Source organism: Rhinolophus hipposideros, assembly GCF_964194185.1.
Source record: "Rhinolophus hipposideros genome assembly, chromosome: 17".
Lineage (NCBI taxonomy): Eukaryota > Metazoa > Chordata > Mammalia > Chiroptera > Rhinolophidae > Rhinolophus > Rhinolophus hipposideros.
Window position 1 is genome coordinate 13,134,286 of NC_138063.1, and position 23,933 is coordinate 13,158,218.

The window sequence follows — 23,933 nt, forward strand, 5'->3', positions numbered from 1 at the left end:
ATTACGTTCCCTAAATTGACTTTCGTATCCCCGTGGCAATCACATGGTTACCGATTGTGCTTTCTAATCCCCTCACCTTCCCCTTTATCCCCACTCCCCCTCCTATCTAGCAACCCTCAGTTTTCCCTCTATGTCTCTGAGACTGTTTTGAGCACTTACTTTTGTTCCAGGCACTGTACTAAGAGCTTTATGTGGAATAACTCATTTAATCTTCACAACAATTTATGAAGTATGTACAAGTATTATGCCTCCATTTTACAGTTGAGGAAACAGAGGCACAGAGAGGTTGTGATGTGCTTATTGAGCTAGGAAGGAGTGGAGTCAGAATTTGGACCCAGGGAATTGGCTCTAGAGCTCTTAACCATCCATGCTATGGTGCCGTTCAAAAAATGATAAGTTTTGGAAGTGTTAGGACTAAAAATTCTGACTTCTAGTCCACTGCTTTTCTTGGATAATAAAGCCTGACTATGTGCCGTGTCCAAATCAATATACCAACTGGGGATACAAAATATGTAAACTACATGTTCCTCATCTTTGGGAAATTTACCAGACCGGCAATAAACGCACAAAATATCTTTATTTGGAGAATGCTTCTAATTCTAAGACTCTTTCTTTGTCTTTATTTCTTTTTCTTTTCTTCCTTTCTCTCTCTCTCTCTCTTAAACCGCATTTTTATACATTTACCAACCCTTGTTCTATATTTTATATTGATTCAAAGACAGTAGATGAATTCGTGTATATAATCTGTACTTCTAGCTGTGAAATACCATAACAAAATTTTAAATGGGACTTAGATTCCATTCTTTCTGTCTTATGCTTACATTGAAGCCTTAAAATTATTTGTTCTATAATTCTGAGAAATACCAACTTTTTATCTCAAATCAAGTCCACCGTTCAGCTCTCATCACCAGTTCCAACCTCTAAAATGGATGAGTAAATACTTTGGTGTTAATAGAAAAGCTTCTTTCTGCACGTGTTTTGCAAGGGTGGGCCCACGTTTCCTCAACAGTGAAAGGACAGCATGTCACTGTTCATTTTTTTGGTTTTCTGTATCCTGTTGGAGCCACATTCATTCTGGCTTATTCATTGGTTCATACAATAATTCCACAACACTCACCAAGTTTTCTTTGAGCATTCTTGTGCAAGATGGATAGCATAAAAGTTGTCCTTTTGAATTATTGTTTTAAGATAATTTTTGCTTTTACTGTACTTGAGAACAACTTCTCCATTAGGCATTCCTATGACTTCTAAGCAAATAAAAATGCATGTTAAATCTGGCCTTTTTATACCAATTGGAGCCCTCCAACTCCTCAACCATCAAATGTACTTGACACTTAAACTGGAATGGAGGTGTGTATCTGCCATCTTGCAGATGAATTTTCTTCCTGTTCTGTGCAACTAATTCACCATCTACACCGAGAGGGGCCTACGAAGGCTTTTAAATATAGCACATGTTGAACAGGGCCTCCATGAGGTCCAATCTCTTCACTCAGTTACATTTAAAATGTTCTACAACTAAAAATAACTGGAAACGCAATTCAAGTCTTTTTTAAAGCATGTCTAAAGGATCCAATTCATAATCACAGAGCAAACTTTCTTAAAATCCTCTTTTTAATCTCTCTGGCTCAGTCTTTCCTACATATCTCCGCAACTCTTCAAACTTCTCTGCCAGCGCATACGCTCTGACCCACACCCAGACAGTTCTCTTCTTTTTCAATGTTAACATAATAATTTCTTTAACTTACGGTTTTTTCTACCCTTTACGTATGCTCAGGTCTAAGCACAAAGTTGCTTTCTGCATACACTGTGCTGAGGAAGGGAAGTATACTCTCCTAAATTATAATTTTTTTAACCCTGATACTCAGAGAGCTTGGGTGTTTCACATAGGGGCAGTTTGGGAAGGCTTTTTGGTTTTCAAGGACTGACCATACTTGTAAACAGAACATCTTGAGATTAAGGAAATGCTGTGGGGATATCAGACGCAGCGGGAGATGCCTCAGAGGGAAGCACTAGCAGGCATTTGTGGGCAAAATATTCCCAGGGAGGCGTCTGCCAGGCAGGGCCGACCTCCTAGGCCCACAATCTGTGCCTTCACACAAGGGCCTGTGCCCAAAAGGGTCCCAGTGCTTTGTTTCATGATCCACTGTTGCCATCTTAAGTATCTTAATCATATTTGAACAAGAAACCCCTTATTTTCATCTTAAACCAGGCCCAGCAAATTACGTAGCCAGTCCTGAGCAGAAGCAAAAGTCCTCAAACATTGTTTACCTACCATCCCTCTCCTTTAATCACTTTCCACTCAGCGGAAGGTTTTCAAGTGTTGGTGAAACCTTGAACTGTTGTCAGGAACTTGTCTCTGGCAAGCTGGTCCTCTGGATACCTGCAACAACCTAGATAGTGGGAAAGAAATGAGAAGAATTGGTTCTAAATGCCTAAGAGGCTGTTATACCCCTGTGGAGAGGGGTTTTCCCTTCTAGGATACAGCTGTGGCCATTTAGATCCAGCTTCTTCTACTTAGCTTAGCTCGGGCTTCTGTTTTAGGGCCCTCAGCTACCCTGGAGTCACCATGTGCAGTTTCTAAGTGCCCCTCCTCTGATCATGGAAAATGTATCTTACTGTGGTGTGGGCTTTCCTTTTCCTGAGCTCCATGGTGTGCGGGAATAGGGAGAACTGGGACCCGACTGGATAGAGACAAATGTGATTTCCACGCTTGAAGCTCCACAAAGGCTCGATTTGGCAGATTGGTGCTGGCTCTGTACCCAGAGGAGGGGGTGGGAAGTGTCCTCTGGCTTCAGACAATGGTTCTTGGAGCTGCTGCATATCCGCATGAGCTGTGCACAGTGCTGCTCTGGGGTCACCTTGCACCCTGAAGGTGTCAGCCTGCACAGCCACTTGAGCTGTGTGCATGACCTTGAAGGAGTCATTGAACCTCTCTAAGCCCCACCTTCCTTGTCTGTAAGATGTAGGAGGTATTCATAACCACTTAGTAGGTAGTTTAAAAGAAATGAAATATTATACCCGATGACCAATCAGGTGTTAAACGTCAATTTGTATCAATGAATGCATGCTTGTTTGAAAATGCTAGCCATCATCGCCCTCCCGGGGCACTTGTCTGTCCCAGTTTCAGAATACCTCCCACCTGGAGAGTCCTTTGCATTTAGTCAACTCCCCTTTTTGGAGGCAAATAGGCATACATCCTTTTTGAGCTCAATATGAAAAGACTTTGAGGAGAGAAAGAGAATTGAGTAGATGTGGCACCAAGAGTAGGCTCATACAGTGCTTCCCTGTCGATCTGGCTGGCCTCTGGCTGCCCTGGGGTCCACGAGGGCTAGTGGTTTGCAACCAGGGCTGACCTCCCTGGGGACATTGGCAGTGTCTGCACACAGTTTTGATTGTCGCGAATTGGGGGAGGGTTGCTACCAGTGGGTGGAAGCCAGGAATTCTGCTAGACATCTTACAATGCACAGGACAGGCACCACAGCAAAGTATCTCGCCAAAATGTTAGCTGTGGTGTGGCGGAAAGCCTGTCCGAGGACTTCCAACCTGCCACTGGCCTGAGCGCCACCCCCAGCCTTTTATAAGCTAAGGGAGTAGCCTCATGCTCCTTTTCTCTCTAAGAGCCGCTAACGGGGTTGCGGGGGTTTCTCAAACTCTTAGGGAAGTCAGAGAAGTCCCAGAATAAAGGGTGCTGTTGGGAATTTTTATTTTTCAGATTCATGTGGCATGAGAGGATGACAGACTCAGGAGGGCCCCAGAGGCGCGCACTGTGTTTCTTATCTACGCTGCTTTCCCAGAAAGTTCCTGAGAAGTCAGACGCCGTCCTTCGCTGCATAATAGCTGGTACTCATCACTTGCTAAACACCCTCTGAAATCTTCCTGCGGACCAGGCCTTTGGGCTCACAAAGGCCTTATTAAAACATCACTTGGGAAAATTACCTGGGAAGTTTATTCTACGTAACCAACCGAGCAACTAAGTCCTCTATGATTTTTTTTTCTAAATGATTTCTTCGAGTCACTTCCTGGACACAATATTGTGATCTTTACTTCACACTGTGGTTTTTGGTTAGGCAACTCCCACACTAGTTATTTTTTTTCAGATAATCCACCCTTAATTTCCTGTGGCACATAGGAATGGCACGAATAACTTCACTTCAGACAACTGATTGAACTCTTCTTCCATCACTCTCTTACTGATATCCAAAAACTGGTTAAATTTGTCTCCCCACTGCTTGCTTGCCTCAGGCATGCTAATAAGCAGTGAAAAGGTTACGAGCAAGGCAGAAGTGCCCAGTGGAGGAAAATCAAGGGCCTGGAATTCCCCCTGAACTAGAGAATAAATAATCCAGAGCTGACCCGGAATTTGTACCCCCAGTAGTGAAAAGGATTTATTATTAAAAGAAAATAGAAGGAAAATAATTGGGGAGAGCAGTGTTACCCGGTACCTTGTGGGTTGCTTTCTATTCTTTCTTGGATTATGTCTCTATCCTCAAAAAACAGGCCCCAGTGGTCCTTCCTGAGGGCAGACAGAAAACTCTTCTCCCCCTGATCCCTTTTTCTAAGTCCAGAGTGGAGGAGTGCCAGCCTCTGAACTGGTGGTTCTCCCTTAGTGGTCTGGATGCTGGAGGGTAGACTGGCACTCAGCCTCTCTGAGCCCAAACCTGAGTCCTGTCTCTTTCTCTGTTTATTAATAGCCATTCAGATAAGGGGAGAGGCAGAACGACACTACTGAGCTTTCAGAATAGGGCTCCCCTATCTCCCCAGGAAGCCGGTCCCCACACACATTAGCCAGGTACTTGTGAAATGTTTTGGAGGTGGCTCTCAATCTGTGACAGGTAGTTCTTAAAAACAAGGGTAGGATTATCGGGGGAGGTTTCCAGCAAGTGGAGAGAAAAAAGAGAAACGCACCCAAGGTACAAGATACCACTTCTCCGCGCAGGTCTCATTTTTGGCTGATTATTCAGATCTATACCTCGCAAAGGGAAAAAAACAGTCAGCCACAAAGAAACTGGGGGAATCATTTGGCCCCGATCATTCTGCATGAAAGAAACATTGAAGTCTTAAGAGATCAGGGTGGGATCCCCAGGCCCCGCTCATGCATACTTGATATACTTTCTTCAAAAAGCCACATACACACAAAAGGGAGCAATTAAATGCTTCCTAAGGAGGAATCTAATAAAACTGACTGAAAGTGGGACACAAGGCTGAGAAGAATAGGCAGAAATGAACTATGGTCATCAAGCTCCTGGTGGCTTTTCAGGGAAGCTCATTTTTGGTGGTTCAGTCATTAGCTTGAAAGAGAAGGATGTGTCCTTGCATGCAGGTCTGACTGCCCCTAGCTCCAGGGACCAATTATTCGGGCCCCTCCTTGAAGGAGGAGCAAAGAGGAACACCCAGTTGCCACCAATCACGTTTGTGGTGTTGGCACAGAGGTAGTCTCGCTGGAAGACTCCAAATTGGCGACACATAGAGGAAGAGAGAGGGGCTCTGAGCATCCTCAAGTCCCGGCTATGGTCTGAGTCTGAGAACATGAAGTTCTCTTCTCAGTGGTCTCTGGGATTGCTTGCCAAAAATCATGTCATAAGACAGAACACACAAGAATGTTCCTGGAATGGATTCAGAATGGTGTATTTTCCAAACACCAGGCTTTCCTCCTGTATATATAGCACATTTTGATGAATTTTCAATGACATGGGAGGCGAGTGAGAAAGCTCTCTGCGATGCACTGGAAACCTTCCTGCCCCATCACACGGGGAAAAAGTCCCAAGATGTGAATGGAATTCCTGGGGGCATTACAAGGTTAACCTATTAACATTACATCTGGTTAATGATCACCCTGGGAAGATGAACCCCTACTGAGGGAGAAAGCATAGATCAATTTCCGTGATGACGTCAGTCACATGTGCACAGGACCAGCCTGGAAACCTACATTCCAGATTCCTTCATCCTCAGGAAGATAGGGCACCTGCTCATCCACTTTGCTCTTCCCTTTTTTGTACCATACCATACACTTGACTCTAAGCACTGTTAAAGTATAATTTTCAGAAAGATAAAGTGACTCCCATGCAAATAGGAAATTAACATTTCAAAGATCTTTTTCCCCCCAGCTTTTTAAATAAAAAAGGGAAATAGGAAGTATTAAGGCCTGGTTGAAGAACATTTGAGGAATTAGGTGTTTACAGACAATTTAACAAAGGAATGTTAGGCTCAGATTGCTGGATTAGGTAAAACACTAGACAGTGTCCCATAGGGCAATAAACCATAATTTATGGGGTTATCTTTTCTGCTAGACAGAGACCATGTGCAGCTTTATTGGATAAACATCTACAAGTTTACATGGAACTTCACTAAATCTGGGAATTTTAATCAGTAGTGATCATTGAACGAAACAAAGTACATTCCCCTAGATAATTCTTAGATGGGCCTTTGTCCCCATACGACTTTGAAAGAGGGTACTATCTTCATGTTTATCTTATTTCAAAGTTTTAGATTATTTTTCTTAATAGCTCCTTGAGATTAGAGGCAGTAGTTTTCATTTTGCACGCCCCACCCCCACCCAAGCACAGCACCCTTTTCGGCACATACCATGCCCTATAATGCTGATTGAATGATGCAGTGTATCAATGAGAGAGCTTTTCTAGTTCCCCAACCGACTTCTCCATCATGCTCATCCCTATTACTTATGACGCATTCTTACTCATAGCTTTATTATTTTCCTTTGTAAAAAAACACTTAATGTAATAAGAACATCTTTATCTTTGTATCATCAGGTCAGCCCAAGCCAGAGGTAACTTGGTATAAGAATGGTCAAACCATAGAGGACTGTGACATTGTTTCCAGCTACGAATTCTTCGAGAATCAGTATATTCATGTGTTACATCTCTATTGGTAAGTGGAGGAGTCTCTGTGGACTGTTTACTGAGATCCCTGAACCCTGTCATGTGCTGGTTACTAAGAGGTAAGGCCAAATGATTGGCTCATGTTTGCTTTTTGAGTCCTAATGTTGGATGTGATTGGCAGGCATCCTTCCAGGCATCCAGCAATGAGTCTTTGCTGAGCTCTGCCTGGTAACTAATCACACTCCCCTAATTTGCTGCCATGGATGGGATTATAAGTACCTAGAATTTTATTCAAGCCTTTTTCATTCATTAAATGAGCTTTTCATTTAATCTTCTCTCTGGAAAGTTAAGAAGCACAATAGGATTTCAGCATTGTCATCCAATCTTTCTTGTGTAAGAACAGAAGGAAGAAGTGGCTGACCATGATTCCACAGCAAATTGGTGATGGAGTTAAGGCTAGAAACCATATCTTCCGGATTTATTTTAGGAAGTAGCATGGTCCCAAACAATGGTTTCTAATTCCTTTTTGTTCCCCCAAGAAGTAGGTGGAAGAAATCAGGAAGTTCCATATGTGCAGTATAGAAAATGACTGCTCTGGTTGAAGCTGGGTGGGAGTCTGTGCTCTTGGTCCCCAATGCTACAGAATTGGTCACAATGTCCCTTATGGGGGGTTCTGAGGAGCCAGAGGTTCAGCAGAGCATGATATGAAAATGACTGGTGTGACAATAATAGCCGTGGATCTGAGAATAACCAAGTAAGACTTGAGTTTGAATTCTGGCTCTGCCATTTTCTAGCTGTGTGATGTCAGCCAGTTATTTAACCTCTCCCAACCTCAATTTCTTCATACATAAAATAAAAGGATGGCTAAGGGAATTAAATGAGTTAATGCTCATAAAAGGCTTGTTGTGTAGTAGGTGTTCAATAAGCATAGGCTTCCTTATCTCCCGATTCACCCTTTCGTTTCAAAGTAAGATCAGAGGTCATGGTTGAAATGCTCACTCAACTGGCTCTCCCAGTATATCTGAACTTATATCCAAGCTATCCATTTATTCATCTAATATTTACTTCTTTAAATAGTATTAATCAAGCAGCTATTTTATGGCAAGCATGTTGCTTAATTCTTGGGATAGAGGTGAACAACATAAACAGGGTCCATACCCTCTCGTACAACCTCAGGTCCAGCATGGAAGACAAGTGGTAAACAAATCACGCCATCTTCCCCTCACCCTTCAATACACTGGGAGACAGCCCAACTGCAATTTGCTGCCCCTTCATTCATGGTTTAGATTTTCCTGCCTCTTCTTTCTGATTTTTCCAAGGCCATCCTCTCTCACCTTTTCACCCCATTCAACTTAGAATCTACCTCTATGGTTCACAGGTAATTTTGGTTACTCAGGGATGTGTCCAGCCTCAAGTATTCTCTTCTCCTATCCACGGGCCTCCTTTTCGGCGCTTATTTATTTCTCAGGAGTGGTGGATAGTTCAGTAGACTGTGGGCCTCCTAGGGGCAGCAATCCTCTCTGTTTCATACTAAGGCATTTGCTGGGACCTAATACAATGCCTGCAACATACATATCTGTTAAAAGAATGGCTATATGTATGTATAAGTTTTTTGTTGTTGTTGGTGGTAGTTTGTTTAGATCAGTGTTGGCAAACTTTTTCTACAAAGAGCCAAATAGTAAGTATTTTAGGTTTAGGGGTCCAGATGATCTCTGTCACAGCTACTCAACTCTGCCATTGTAGTGCAGTAGCAGCTATTGACAATATATTGTGTATTTTTTTTAAAGCATGGCTGTGTTCCAATAAAACTTTATTTATAGAAACAGGTGGGGGGCCAGATTCATCCCTCCCTGGTCTAGATGGTAAAATCCTTGCGGATCTATACTCAGTACTTCTTTGTATGTTTCCCACCAGTGCCTCTGTCCCTCTGAGCACACAATACCTATTTTCGATTGATGAATTTTAGTCTTACACTAAGATAAATATTACACTCACTTTTTAGCCAGAATAGAAAATTGACGCATAGTCTTTTACAGATAGAATGCCATTTAAGAATTAAGATTTGCTATCAGTGTTATTTGGTGTTTACGCAGGACCAGAAACATAGGCAAAACTAATGTTTGTAGTGTGTTAGGGAGTTAAGAGATGAAGGAATGAGAAGGCCATGATGAAACCCCAACGGTAGGTGGGAGAGACCAGACACAGGGGAGAGAAACTTAGGGACAGAACTTGTGCTGTGGAAGAGGTAGGGAGCGCTCATTCTCTGTTCTGAAGTCCAGGAGTGGTTTCTGTAAAATCAAAGATTTGCTATGACAGAATACACTCTTTCCAAATTCCTGACTGCCATTTTGAAAAGTAGCCCACCTGCTGGGAAAAGTATTCAGACCGAATGCAAGAAACGATGGTCGGGCACGTGATAACACATGGTGGTTGCTTTTCTCTGCTTAATACTAAATAATCTGGGTTCTGAAGATCTTTGAAAGTTCTGACTTTTTACACCAGTAGCTCTGAACTGCAGCTGCTCATCAGCATTGCCTGGGGAGCTTTTAAAACCCACTAAAGCTTGGTCTTCCCCCTTGACTATGCGGTCTGAATCCCTGGTAATGCCAACATATTGCCTGAGATGAAAAATGCTTTACAGCTAAAACGTTCCTCTGCAAATAGTTCGCCTTCTACCAGTATGTTAAGTGCTGGTTAGGAAAATGAATGGTGTTTGTGCAAATGCCTTTTAAAGATTAAAAGATAGTTTTGATAATAGTCTCAAATTTTCTTGCCCTTATCGATACACCATAAACCACCAGATGATCTCATAGTTCCCTCAAAGAAAAACACTTTCCTTTCTTCCTCTGAATTTAGTATTTAGGTCACTAAGCCTATGTTCTTAGATCCTTGAAAGCTCCTGTTTCTGTGTTTCCCAAGGGCCTTTTCTGGTTGATCAGAGTAATCTGCGGTTCTGCACCGACCGTCCGATTTCTCCTCTTTACTCAGCACCCCTTCCGTCCATCCTCTCTGCCTTTTCCTCCTCAGACCACTCCCATCTCATAAAACTACTTTGGGCAAATGAGGGCACTTGGAGGAGATTGACCAGTGCTGTTGTGACCTTTCCGTTATGACAGGTCCAGTGTGCACAGCAGGCAAGAGGAATGGAAAGCCAAGAAAGCATTCCGAAGGAGGGCAACAGCAGTAATAACAGTATGGTGTGCACTGTAGCATGAAAAAAAGTTTTTTTTTTCAAAAGATGTGGGGGTGGAGAGAAGGGTGGGAAAATGCAAATTGATGTTTTCTACCTCATAATGAAAGCAGGTTGCAAGATATGTATACAAATGGGGAATTGTGGTCTCTTATGATCACAATTTAAAGAAAGGCAGCAAAGCAACAGATAAAAATCTGTCCAGAAACCCACACCTAGAGAGAAAGAGAGAGACACTCCTCTCTGCAGCAAGAAGGCCCCTTTTGATGGTCACAATCACGTCCTCCTGTGCGGAGAGAGCACAGATTACAAGGAGGGAGGGGAAAGAAACATGAGCTGTTCATTGTGAATGAGGTTGGGCAAACAAGCATTGGTGAATTAGTTAAAAAGACCTCCATTTCTGGAAGAAACACCTCAAGGCACATATCCTGCTAAAGGTAGAACTGTCACCATCACCTTCACTTCCAGCGGACAAGAGATTATTTCCACCATTGAGAGTAAGGATCTAAAGCCAAGGGGTCTGGATTTAAACCCCAGATTTACTTCTTACATGTTGTATCATCTTGGGCAAGTCACTTAACTTCTCTGTGTCTCAGTTTCCTCATCTGCAAAATGGGGAGAATGACAGTACCTGCTTTGTAGGGTTGGTGTGGGGAGTAAACCAACACATGCTAGGAACTTGGAATACTCTATAAATACTGGTTATTTTGTACGCTTTGAACATATGCCCCACATTAAACTATTGGAACTGATTAAAAATAAGACAATTTGGAGGTAAGAAAAGGAGCTTAGTTTGGCAGTATTTTCCCTTGCCACTATTTTCCTCTTGGAAGATAAAATATAATGAACGTGTTTGATCAGGAAATCACTGGGTAGAAATAAAGATGACTGACTCTTGCTATTCTTGGCAAAGACAGAAAATGCCTTTTATCCAAGGTTGGAAAGCATTTTGTGAACTTCGTGTTCCCATGAGCTTAAGTAGGTGTAATAAGTCTTAAGGATGACCCATAGAATTTTCCGGCACCTGGAAGTCCTGTGTGTTCCCAGCACAGAGCTCAGGCGGCCTCCTGTGGCATTCTTCCTGAATGAACTCAGCAGGCGTGCCCCTGGCCTGTCCTTAGGCTACAGCCTGGAGCGTTTCTTGAATGAGTCCTGAGGGTCTGATGAGAAATCGCCATTTAGTTTCTGGGTTGATAAGTCTGGGCCAGAATCCATCACCCATCATCACATTCCGGTCTGACTTTGGTAGTAAGTGTCTCCGAGGAGTGAATGGTTACAAGAGCCAGGCCATGGAACTCCCAGCTTTCTCTGTGTGACCCCTTATCTTTTCCTGGGCGCCAGACTTGGGTGGTTGCTCCTACTAGGTGCTAATTCTCAGGGCATATTGATGTGAGTTTGGGGACAGGTGACAGCTGGATCCCTTGGGACAGCCAGAGGAAGGTGAACAGATCATTGAAAATTGGACATGCGCTGAATGTCGCTGAAAATGCCACTCCATCGGCACCTTCTGAGAACTGAGAGCAGACCAGTGACATTAGGGAAGTTCCTTGGCCAGGCGGGGTGCAGCCTGACTTGATCATCACAGCATCACTGTCTGACATTTCTGAACACTGACAAGATGGGGCGTCGTGCTGATGTAAACGTCCCAGCACGGGCACCAGTGATCATTTGACCAGCTCCCTCTTTAGAGGTGACTTGACAAAAGCAAACGGTTAGTTAGGGGCAGAGCTGGAACCCAATCAGGCCTTGTGAGTCCCAGGAAGGGCTTTGCTCCAACTCCGAGGGGAAGGGTGGGGGAAGTGGGAGCAGGACTAAGAACAAGGTTCGGTTTCGGGACATGTCCTAGCCAGCCAGCCCTATTTTCTCTGTCGTGCACTCAGCCAAGGGAGTCCTATGAAATTTCCCTCCACCTTTGCCCCATTACCTGGAAGCCTGTCCTGGCCCTGCCGACCACCTCTGTCCTCCCATCACTCTGTCTTAGAGTTCTCTGTGAACTGCTGTTTGCCTTGGACCTGTGCCTCCTCTCGGCCCGCTCCGGACTCTAGCCCTTCTGACAGCTTGGCTTACCCTCTCCAAAACACAGGCACCAGTTCCCTTTTTTTTTGAAAACTGCAAGGTTGGGCCAGTCTCGGCACCTTCGACTCCGCAGCTCCTGAGACGTCAGCCTGGTACGTGGGTGGGCTAGGTGGACACCATGGATCTTCCTGGATCTCCTCCAGACCACACCTGAGTCCCAGAGGAACTAAGATTGGGTTCAACATGTGAGAGGGGTTTGGACTTGGCGTGGCCCATCTGACCCTGCCTGTATTAGTCAGCTCAAAAATACCACTGGGGAGCTTAAACAACAGCAATTTATTTCTCACAGTTCTGGAGGCTGGAAGTCCAAGATCAGAGTACAGCATAGTGGGGTCCTGGTGAGGACCCTCTTACTGGCTTGCAGATGGCTGTCTTTTTGCTGTGTCCTCACATGGCAGAGAGAGAGGGCAAGCTCTCTGGTGTCTCTTCTTATAAGAGCACTTATCCCATCGTGAAGGCCCCACCCTCATGGCCTCATCTAACCCTAATAACCTCCTAAAAGCCCGACCTCAAATACCGTCACAGTAGGGGAGTAGGACTTCAACATATAAATTTTTGGGGGACACAATTTCATCCATAGGACAGCCCCAAATATGGACTGTGTCCCAGCCATGTACAAGTACAGGTCTGAAGGTGTGTAGAAGCCATTGGTTAAGAATCAGAGATTTTCGGGACTCTGTGAGGTCACATGTGGAGACTTAAGGGGGCTGGCTTTAGAGTCATATTGCCCAGGTTCAGGTCTTGGCCCTGCTTCTTAATTGTGTATATTGCTTATCCTCCATCTGCCTCAGTTTCTATATCTGTAAAGTGGGCATACTAATAATAGTATGTCCTTCACCTGGCAGGGTTGGGTGAAGACTAAATGAGATACTACACATAGGTTTTTAGAACAGTTCCTGACACTCAGTAAATGCTAAGTAAATGGTAACTCTTTTTACCCTGAGTTCTTCTGTGTTTTGTGAAACACAGTAACTCACTCTCAGTCATGAGTATTTGAAAGTGGAAACAGGTTGCTTGCCCATTTCAGAGGAGAGACGTGATCAAACAGGTTTCTGAATTCTTCAGTGAGAGTCTTAGTGCACAGTCCACGGCTGGTACAGTGTGACTGCTGCCTCTTCAGGTGCTAAGAAGCCAAGCTCAACTTCATCCTAAAACATCAGACTATACATTCTTTTCTAGTGTACATGGACCATTCTCAAGGATAGACCATATATTGGGACACAAAATCAGCCTCAGCAAATTTAAGAAGATTGAAATCATACCAAGCATATTCTCTGATCACAAGGCTTTGAAATTGGATATCAACTGCAAAAAGAAAGCAGGAAAAAACACAAATACATGGAGATTAAACAACATACTTTTAAAGAACGACTGGGTCAAAGAAGAAATTAGAGGAGAGCTCAAAAGATACATAGAAACAAATGACAATGAAAATACATCCTACCAAAATTTTTGGGATGCCGCGAAAGCAGTTTTAAGAGGGAAATTTATATCATTACAGGCCTATCTCAAGAAACAAGAAAAATTCCAAATAAATAACCTCATGTCACACCTTAAAAAACTAGAAAAAGAAGAACAAGCGAAACCCAAGGTCAGCAGAAGAAAGGAAATAACAAAAATCAGAGCAGAACTAAATGAAATAGAGAACAAAAAGACAATAGAAAAAATTAATGTGACAAAAAGCTGGTTCTTTGAAAAGATTAACAAAATTGGCAAACCCTTGGCTAGACTCACTAAGATAAAAAGAGAGAATACACTAATTAACAAAATCAGAAATGAAAAAGGGGAAGTTATCACGGACACCACAGAAATACAAAGGACTATCCAAGAATACTATGAAGGACTATATGCCACCAAATTCAATAACTTAGAAGAAATGGACAAGTTCTTAGAAACATATAGCCTTCCAAGGCTGAATCATGAAGAACTGGAAAATCTTAACAGGCCGATCACCAGTAACGAAATTGAATCAGTCATCAAAAACCTTCCCAAAATCAAAAGTCCTGGACCAGATGGCTTCACCAGTGAATTCTACCAAACCTTCAAAGAGGATCTAATACCAATCCTGCTCAAACTCTTCCACAAAATTGAAGAAGAGTCAGTACTCCCTAACTCATTTTATGAGGCCAACATTACCTTGATACCAAAACCTGGTAAGGACAACACAAAAAAAGAAAACTACAGACCTATATCTCTGATGAATACAGATGCTAAAATCCTAAACAAAATTCTAGCAAATCGAATACAACAATGCATTAAAAAGATTATTCATCACGACCAAGTGGGGTTCATCCCCGGGGCACAAGGATGGTTCAACATTTGCAAATCCATCAATGTGATACATCACATAAACAAAATAAAGAACAAAAATCATATGATTCTATCAATTGATGCAGAAAAAGCATTTGATAAGATACAACATCCATTTATGATTAAAACACTTACTAAAATTGGTATAGAAGGAAAATACCTCAACATAATAAAGGCCATATATGACAAACCCTCAGCTAATCTCATAATTAATGGTGAAAAGCTGAAGCCCTTTGCTCTACGTTCAGGAACATGACAAGGTTGTCCCCTATCACCTCTGCTTTTCAACATAGTGTTGGAAGTCCTCGCCAGAGCTATCAGGCAAGAGAAAGAAATAAAAGGCATCCAAATTGGGAATGAAGAAGTTAAATTGTCACTCTTTGCAGATGACATGATGCTATATATAGAAAACCCTAAAGACTCCACCAAAAAGCTATTAGAAACAATCAATGAATACAGTAAAGTTGCTGGCTACAAAATCAACGTACAAAAGTCCATTGCTTTTCTACATACCAACAATGAAATCTCAGAAAAAGAGATAGAAAAAACAATTCCTTTTGCAATTGCAGCAAAAAAAATAAAATACCTAGGAATAAACTTAACCAAGGATGTGAAGGATTTATATGCTGAAAACTATAAGACATTTTTGAAAGAAATTGAAGAAGACACAAAGAAATGGAAAGACATTCCGTGCTCATGGATTGGAAGAATCAACATAGTTAAAATGGCCATATTACCCAAAGCCATATACAGATTTAATGCAATCCCCATTAAAATCCCAATGGCATTTTTTAAAGAAATAGAACAAATAATCATCAGATTTGTTTGGAACCACAAAAGACCCCGAATAGCCAAAGCAATATTAAAAAAAAAGAACAATACTGGAGGTATCACACTCCCTGATTTTTGCTTGTACTACAGGGCTACAATAATCAAAACAGTTTGGTGTTGGCGGAAAAACAGACACATAGACCAATGGAATAGAATTGAGAACCCAGAAATAAAACCACATAAATATGGACAGATAATTTTTGACAAAGAAGCTAAAAACATACAATGGAGGAAAGACAGCCTCTTCAATAAATGGTGCTGGCAGAATTGGAGAGCTACGTGCAAAAGAATGAAACTGGACTGCTATCTGTCACCATGTACCAAAATTAATTCAAAATGGATCAAAGACTTAAGCATAAGACCTGACACAATAAACTGCATTGAAGAAAACATAGGTACTAAACTTATGGACCTTGGGTTCAAAGAGCATTTTATGAATTTGACTCCAAAGGCAATGGAAGTAAAAACTAAAATAAACGAATGGGATTATCTGAAACTGAAAAGCTTCTGCACAGCAAAAGAAACTATTGACAAAATAATGAGGCAACCAACTGAATGGGAGAAGATTTTTGCAAACAGTGCTTCTGATAAGGGGCTAATATCCAAAATATACAAGGAACTCATGAAACTCAACAACAAAAAAACAAACAACCCAATTGAAAAATGGACAGAGGACCTGAAGAGACATTTCTCCAAAGAGGATATACAAATGGCAAATAGACATATGAAAAAATGCTCAACATCGCTAATCATCAGAGAAATGCAAATGAAAACCACAATGAGATATCACCTCACCCCAGTCAGAATGGCTTTCATCAATAAGACAAATAGTAACAAGTGTTGGAGAGGCTGTGTAGAAAAAGTAACCCTCATACACTGTTGGTGGGAATGCAGACTGGTGCAGCGGTTGTGGAAGGCAGTGTGGAGGTTTCTCAAGAAATTACGAATAGAATTACCATATGACCCAGCAATCACTCTCCTGGGTATCTACCCAAAAAATCTGAAAGCATTCCTTTATAGAGACACGTGTACTCCAATGTTCATTGCAGCTTTGTTTACGGTGGCCAAGACATGGAAACAACCAAAATGTCCTTCAATAGATGAATAGATAAAGAAGTTGTGGTATATATACACAATGGAATACTATTCCGCATTAAGGAAAGATGATATAGGAGCATTTGTGACAACATGGATGGATCTTGAGAGTATAATGCTAAGTGAAATAAGTCAGACAGAAAAAGCAGAGAACCCTATGATTTCACTGATATGTGGTATATAAACCAAAAAGAACAAGACAAACAAATGAGAAAGAAAAACTCATAGACACAGACAATAATTTAGTGGTTACCAGAGGGTAAGGGGGTGGGGGGTGGGTGATGAGGGTAAAGGGGATCAAATATATGGTGATGGAAGGAGAACTGACTTTGGGTGGTGAACACACAATGGGATTTATAGACGATGTAATACAGAATTGTACACCTGAAATCTATGTAAATTTACTAACAATTGTCACCCCAATAAATTAAAAAAAAAAAAAAAAAAAGAAGCCAAGCTCAGGCTGCAGACGTGGACTCTGGGCAGATAGGACAGATGCGAGACTCTACTACGTGAAGCTTGGGCAATTATTTAGAACAGATCTTGAAGCCGTAACTCAGTTCTGAGCTGTTTCAGAGCTCAAAGGTATTAATCGGGCCTGTAGCGTGCTTCCTTCTGTCTGGAATGTACTCTCCCCCATGGCTAGTTCTCTAATGTCCTTAAGGATTTGCTCAAAATCACCTGATCACTGAGCCCTTCTCTGACCAGCCATCTAAAATAGCACCACGTGCCCCCAGCACCTGCCCTCATTTGCCCCCAGTCCTTCCTTCTTTTTCTTGCTTTATTTTTCACATAGCCCATGACATTGTGTGTATGTGCACACACACACATATTTAACAGCTTTGTGTGGGTATAATTGATATACAAGAAACCACACGTATTTAAAGCATTCAGTTTGGGAAGCTCTGACACATGCACACACCCATGAAACCATCTCCACCATCAAGAGAATGAACATAAATATCAGCCTCAAAAGATATCTCAGTGCCCCTTGGCAATCCTGCTTTCCTGCCCCATCTCTGCCCACCCATCCTCACGCAACAGCGCTCTGCTTTCGGTCACTGGAGACTAGTTTCTAGTTTTTTTCTAGAATTTTAGAAATTATGAGATCACAGAGCATGCAGTCTTTTGTATCTGGCTTCTTTCACGCCACATAGTTATCCTGAGAATTATGTGTTCTTTGGTGTGTTCATAGCTCTTTCCTCGTATTGGGCAGTGTTTCAGTGTTTCATTATTTGGATCTGTCAGAATTTGTTATTTCTCTCCCCTGTTGATGGACACGTGGGGTGTCTCCAGTCACGATGTATATTTCTGTGTATTTTTGTTTCTTGGGAGTCTCCCCCAACTGGAATATAAGTTCCATCAGAGCCAAGACTCGTCTGATCTGTTCCCTGCTGTATGTCTAGTGACTGTCTCTTACAGGCATTCACTAAAGATTCATGGGATGAATTACACAACACGTTCAGTGCTTTTGTTATATTTTTCACAGAGTCTTGCTCTGAGGTGAGGGAAAAAAACTGATTGGGTTTAGGACACACTACCCCAAAATATGGCACCTTGGCATATTAAATATCCTAAGTTGAAGGAATTTTTTTAAAAATGGCAGAAGCAGGAAAGTCACTCTGCCCTCTCCCTGTTGCATTTCTTCCCTGAAACAGGACATAAAGCTCCCAGGTGAAACCAGGGGAAGGGAAGACATTTTTATCACCAGAGATGAGGAATCTGTGGCCCGTAAGTCTTACACAGAAACCTTGTTAAACCAACGCTTATTTTTCTAGTTACTTCTTCATGACTTGCTACCTCTAGCCTAAACCCTGTTGTCTTATCAATTCTTTACATTTATTGTTTCTTTGTCTAAAAGGTACAAAAGCTGTCGGCTCTAGTCACTTCTTCGGGTCTTCATTCTCTTGCGAAGGCTCCCACATACACGTACAAATTCAATAAAAGGTGTATACTTTTCTCCTGTTAGTCTGTCCTTGTCAGTTTAATTTTCAGACCCAGCAGGAGACCCAAAGACGGTCAAGGACGACTTTTTCCTTCCCTACCAAGCCATTCCACGGGCAGCCATCTGAATGAACTTGGGGAAATGATTTGAATGTCTGTGGTCATCCTAGTGGTACTTCATGCTGTTTAAGGGGATTTGGAAGACAGGAAATATTTTAAACAGCCTCCTACAGGAGCTGTAGGAGAAGGCCACAATGTCAGCAGCTGCTGTCATCCACTGAGCTTCAGGGAGCCTGAGCTTCTAGTCATTCTGTGGCCACCTTCTTTCTGTCCTTGTCATTTCCATTCCCTGGGGTGCTACTCCAGCAGGACGGGGATTTTCCTCCTTGCTGGCCCTGACTAGCCTTCCCCCAACATGGGGCTGTGCTTCTCAGGCACGGAGATGGCTCCCTGCTTTCCTGTCACTGCCAGGAGCCATGCCTGCTCACCCAGAGGCCACGAGGAGATGGGAACGAGGCAGAAGCGCAACGAGATGGCCTGGCAAAGATGACAGAGAGGGACACAGAGGCTCGGAGCACAGAGCAGCACTCAAAGAGAAGCAATTAAATGGTGCTGGCTTTTTTCCTTAATCAGACTCCCAGGTGGCTTTTGAGAGAGACGTCCTTGGGCCTGCTTCTGTGCAGTCTGCCTGCCTGGGTCCAGCAATTAGGTTTTTTCAAAAAAAGCGAAACCAACTCAAACACCCACAGAGCTGCATGGGGGCGGGCAGCTTGCCAGGCATATGCTGGGAACTCAGTTCAAATGAAGCAGCAGGTCAAGTGACAGCTGATAATTTTCCTGAGAATTTAACACAGGGACTTCCACTCTTATAGATACTTGGAGTCATAGAGCGGGAAGTGACTGGAAGACCCTGCCACTCGAAGGGAACTTAGACCAGCAGCGTCCCAGGGAGCTTGTTAGAATGCCTGACTCTCAGCCCTGACCTAGGAAATCAGATTCTGCATTTTAACGAGATCCCAGGAGATTCCTGAGCACATTAATGCACGAGAGGCCCCGCTCTAAGGATGTTTTGGATGAGAAGCAGGTTTGGATAGGAAAATCAACTTTGGTTTTGGGCATCCTGGATATCTGATGAATTAGCAATATTAAGCCTTCAGAATTGTAAGCTAATTTGCCTTTAAGAGTTTTGGGTCTTCTGGGCCGGTGTCTAGCTCTGCGTTGCTCTCTGTCCTGCTTTCAAGACGCCATGTTTTTCATAGGTGGCTTTACAGTTTAATCTAGGAGCTTTTCTATTGTCGCGATGTCCCTTGAGATTTCTGGAGACATTCCCAGACACCGTGTTAACTTAGTGGCCTTTGGATGGTGGATGGTGGTGGATGGTGACTGCTTCCAGCTACCCTTGAGTTTTATTTGATAAGAGGGGTCAGTCATCTGTTCACAAAGCCTGATGGTAGTAATGCCAAATACTTTTTTCTTTCTGAAGTCAATGTGCTCATTTCTTGTTTAAAAAATGTCTGGACAGCCTGCATTGCTCCCAGAGGCTCAAAAAGCTGTCAAAAGCTCAGCACTTCTGTACCAAAACAGAGCCAGGAAACCACTCCCCATACATGTCCAAGCAAAAGTCCCTCCTCCTCTACCACTATCCCACTGGTTCTCCCACCTCCTTCCTAACATACAAGACCTGACACTCCATTAGCTCGGTACTTCGGAGCTCTGGCTGCCCATTACTGTCACGCACAAAGCCTAAAAAATACCCATGACAAAGCCCTTCACCCCCACAATGATGCTTCAGTGCTTTTTTTGGTGGGGCCCTGGCACTGGTATTTTCCCCTCTTTTAGATAGACTTCATTTTTTTTTTTGAGCAGGTCTAGGTTCACAAAAAATTGAGCAGAAAGTATAGGGTTTCTGTATATCCCCTGTCCACCACCCCAGACTCTCTCACTATCAACATCCCCACTGGAGTGGGACATTTGTTACCATCGATGAATCTCCACTGACACATCATTCCCACCCAAAGCCCATGGTTTACAACAGGGTTCGCTCTTGGGGGTGTACGTTCTGTGAATTTGGACGAATCTGTAATGATATGTATCTACCATTGTGGTATCATACAGCGTATTTCCACTGTCCCGAAAACCCTCTGGCACTTGCATTTTCCAAAAGCTCTCAAAGTGAGTCTAACGTTCAGCCGGGGCTGAGAACTACTGATGTAGGCCTCACTGGGTGCCAGGCCCTGCTTTAAGCCCTTTACAGGAATGAACTCCCTCTGGTGTAGGTGCAGTTCTTGTCCCAAGCCGTTTAGTAGTTTGTCCACCATCAATCAGCAGGCGGGCAGATAGGCTTGCTGCTGTGTCTGTCACTTAAGCCCCAGGCCACCCAGCTTTGCAATCTGCCTCTCCGATTTGCCCAGGATTGCACGTGGTGAAGAGAAGTAGAACGTCCCCTGCAGTTGGCTCTCAGGCTGTGCTCCAGAGTTGAATTCTGTGCCTTCCAAACTAACGCTGCTGCCGTTTAGGGCCCTCACCTACCACGTCTACGTCTTGCGACTCCCCACGCCAGCTCATTTCTCTACTGTCCCTTACATGTGACCTGCAGGTTCCAGCTCCGGTACATCTGCCCAGAATGCCCTCCCCTCTCACTGGGCTCAAGTTCCAAGCTCCTGGCATTATTCCTTGAAGATCCAGGCCTCCCTGACCTCTTCCCTCCTTGCCACCGGAAGGGCTCACTGTCTCAACTGTGCCTTTTGGAATTGACAATATCTCTCGGCAAAGCCGGCAGTTTCCCCAAGGGAAAGAACCAAGTCTTACAACACTAACTTTTTGTTACCCTTCTCAAGTCCCACACAGTGGCCGGGTACATCTAGCTGTGGGTCCCACAGGGCTTATAGGAGGATGTGGTCTTCCTTGTTCCTGCTCGACCAGAGGCCACAGCCCCTGCCCGCAGTGGCCAGCAGGAGTACTGTATCCTCACCTGTACTCTGCGCAAACATAAGGAGCATCTTCCAGCAGGCTTTCCGTTCCTCCCCAAGGAGCTGCTCTGACCTGCTTCCCAGTGAATTGGAGCCTGAGGTCTAAACCCCTCACTCTGGGAAGGAAAATCTTCCACTCTGGGCCTTGCCGACCGCCTGGTGGGTGACCGTGCCTCCTGATTTTCTGGGTTAACCTAGTTTCCCCGGCATTGCCCCAGGTCCTGCCTCTGGTCTTGGTGTAAGAATTAACCGTGTCCCTTCTGACTCTCTAAAGGGTCCTGTTGAAACAGTATATAATGAAGTTAACCTGTCTTGCAGCCCATCACTCCCCCAGGTCCCAAATAAAGAATGGTTTGTTGTTTCCTGACAGGGCCTGGCTATTCCTTCTACCTGAAATGAGCAGCCCCTTCCCCAATTCCAGGCACATACCATCTCTTCAGCCCAAATCCTACCATGGATTTCCTAGGCTGGCTTCAGCTTTTACAGTCCTAGGAAACCTTCCCTCATTATCTTGCATCTCCCTTCTCTGAATTTCTATAATTGGTCGGATTTTTAATGGCCCTGAGCACATGCTGTCCTATATCGAAGCTGTTTGTATATAGATATGTTTCCCTTATTGGAAGAGGAGCTTCTGAGGAAGGGCCTAGGAATCTCACATCTTATCCTCCGTACAGTGGCTAACAGTGCCTTACATGTGGCAGTCATCCCTTATCATTTTTCCTAGCTGTATAATTTAAGACATTCACATCTTCTCTGGGCCTCAGTTCCAATATCTGTAAGATAAATCATCTCTGTATCAGCCGGGGTCTGACCAGGAAAACAAAAATCATTTTCAAGCATTAAACGCAGGGTTATACAGGTGATTGACCCAAAGGGGGTGGGGGTGGGGGCAGGCAGTGAGGTTACTCCGAGATTAGCCTCAGTGGAAAGACACCATCTCCCAGGCTGCAGAGACAAAAGGAGGTGGCAGGACGACCAGTTCTGGGTCACAGGTCAGGGGGCAGAAGGCAGAACCCTGGTGGGCCTGTTCTGTGGGACCCAGAGCTACAGAAGAGGTGGCGCCTACTAGAAATGCCACCTGAGGCTGACTTGTCCTTTCCTCCCACTCTCCCATCTCCTGCCTCTCTTTGGTCAAATGCAGCAGGAAGCCAGTGGTCCCATGAGCCAGGAAAACGTGGTATGAAGGGGTCATCCCCATGATACAGAGCAGAACAGGGGAAGGGTGCCGAGGGGGTGAGAGACACACAGGCCTAGGAATGGCATAGCTCAAGGTCCCCCTCAGCTCTTCAGACGTATGGTTTAATATATCTGTTGGCTAAATAACCGAATAAATTGATAAATGTATGAGGAATCTCCTCATCATGTTTTGAAATGTATCTAGCTGCTTGTAGAAAATATGATCAAGAAGTTCTGTGTGTTTCTAGTGTTAGAATTCTTCCATCTCTGTAACCAACATAGCTTTGGGACATGAAAAAGTGTTTCTCATTCCTTTAATGATTCTGAATAATTCAATTAATAAAATTGATAGCAGCAGTTAGGCAAGTAAGAAAACACAGATACTTCGTATAAGAAAATATTGACCTTCACCTGGTGCTATGGTTATGGCAAGGGCACGGATGTCATCACGTAAGTATTTATTGAGCTGAGTGCTCTCCCCCCTCCCTGCTGCATGGGCAGGCAAGACTCAGAAAATTTACAGCCACCTTTCAGGGGGGGTTACTTCGCAGGCCTCCCCAGCCCTGCATTCCTAACTACATGAGTGAAGACACTGCAGACATGTCCTTCCCAGATCTTGTTTTCTTCCACTGGAAAGTGGAATGCATAATAAAATAGAATACTATCTGCAATCCAGAGGGGATTCCAAACCTTACCTCTAGCCAATCATTTCAGCTTCCTTGTCTATGAACTCTCCCTTCAGGGCACCTGGTTAGATTGCACAATTTGAGTTTCAGCAATTTAAACATTGTTGGGAGAGTTTTCTGCGGAGCAGAGAAGTGATCTCCAGGAGACAAGAGGCAGAAGAGCTGGAGAACCCTCTTTTCAGTCCACCTGGGAGTAACTGATTGTATTTTATTTGTGCCAGTGGAATTATGAATAAATAGATTATGAAATAATACACGTGAAAGTTACTATAATGATGATGATGAGATTGAAATGTAGGGATTTAAAAGTATATTCATTTTGATAGGTCTATTGCTCTGGCAGCTAGAGGAACCAGAACTCCATGCCTTCTGTTTGCACTTGTTACATTCTACTCCCTATCAGCTTGTCTTCGTATTCTTATTTTATAGGATTACTAGTCCTACGAACACTTGCCCTGTACTCTTAGTTCTTACCCACATTTATGACCCTTGTTTCCAAGGCACAAAACCATCCCAAGTTTACAGGATCTTGAGGAATTTCTAAGAACAGCCACTTCCCACCCTCTGCCGCCAGCACTGATGGAACTGGTCTCCTCCTGCCAACAATGAAATCACATAGATTTCATCCCATGTATTGAGCATCAAATCAGAATCTCTGGAGGGTGGAATCCAGACACAGGTATTCATTCTCTTTGTAAATCAGAAAATTGAGGCCCAAAGAGATTAAGTCATCTGCCTAAGAAAGCACGTAGATGGTTGTATGGAGCAAAAACAGTCAGCCCTCCATGCTAACGCCCCTCTTCTGAGTACAGCATCAGAT

The 23,933-nt window shown here is 43.5% G+C and overlaps 1 protein-coding gene across 2 annotated transcripts in view; it reads left to right on the top strand.

The window, feature by feature from the left end:
* ALPK2 (alpha kinase 2) overlaps positions 1-23,933 on the top strand; it is a 112,272-nt gene that overhangs the window by 12,258 nt on the left and 76,081 nt on the right. For both annotated transcript variants that reach the window (XM_081078041.1, XM_081078042.1), the window contains exons 2-3: positions 3,713-3,840; positions 6,768-6,885. In XM_081078041.1, the coding sequence (XP_080934167.1) occupies positions 3,717-3,840; positions 6,768-6,885 (242 nt within the window). In that variant the 5' untranslated portion in view covers positions 3,713-3,716. The remainder of the gene's footprint in view (positions 1-3,712; positions 3,841-6,767; positions 6,886-23,933) is intronic.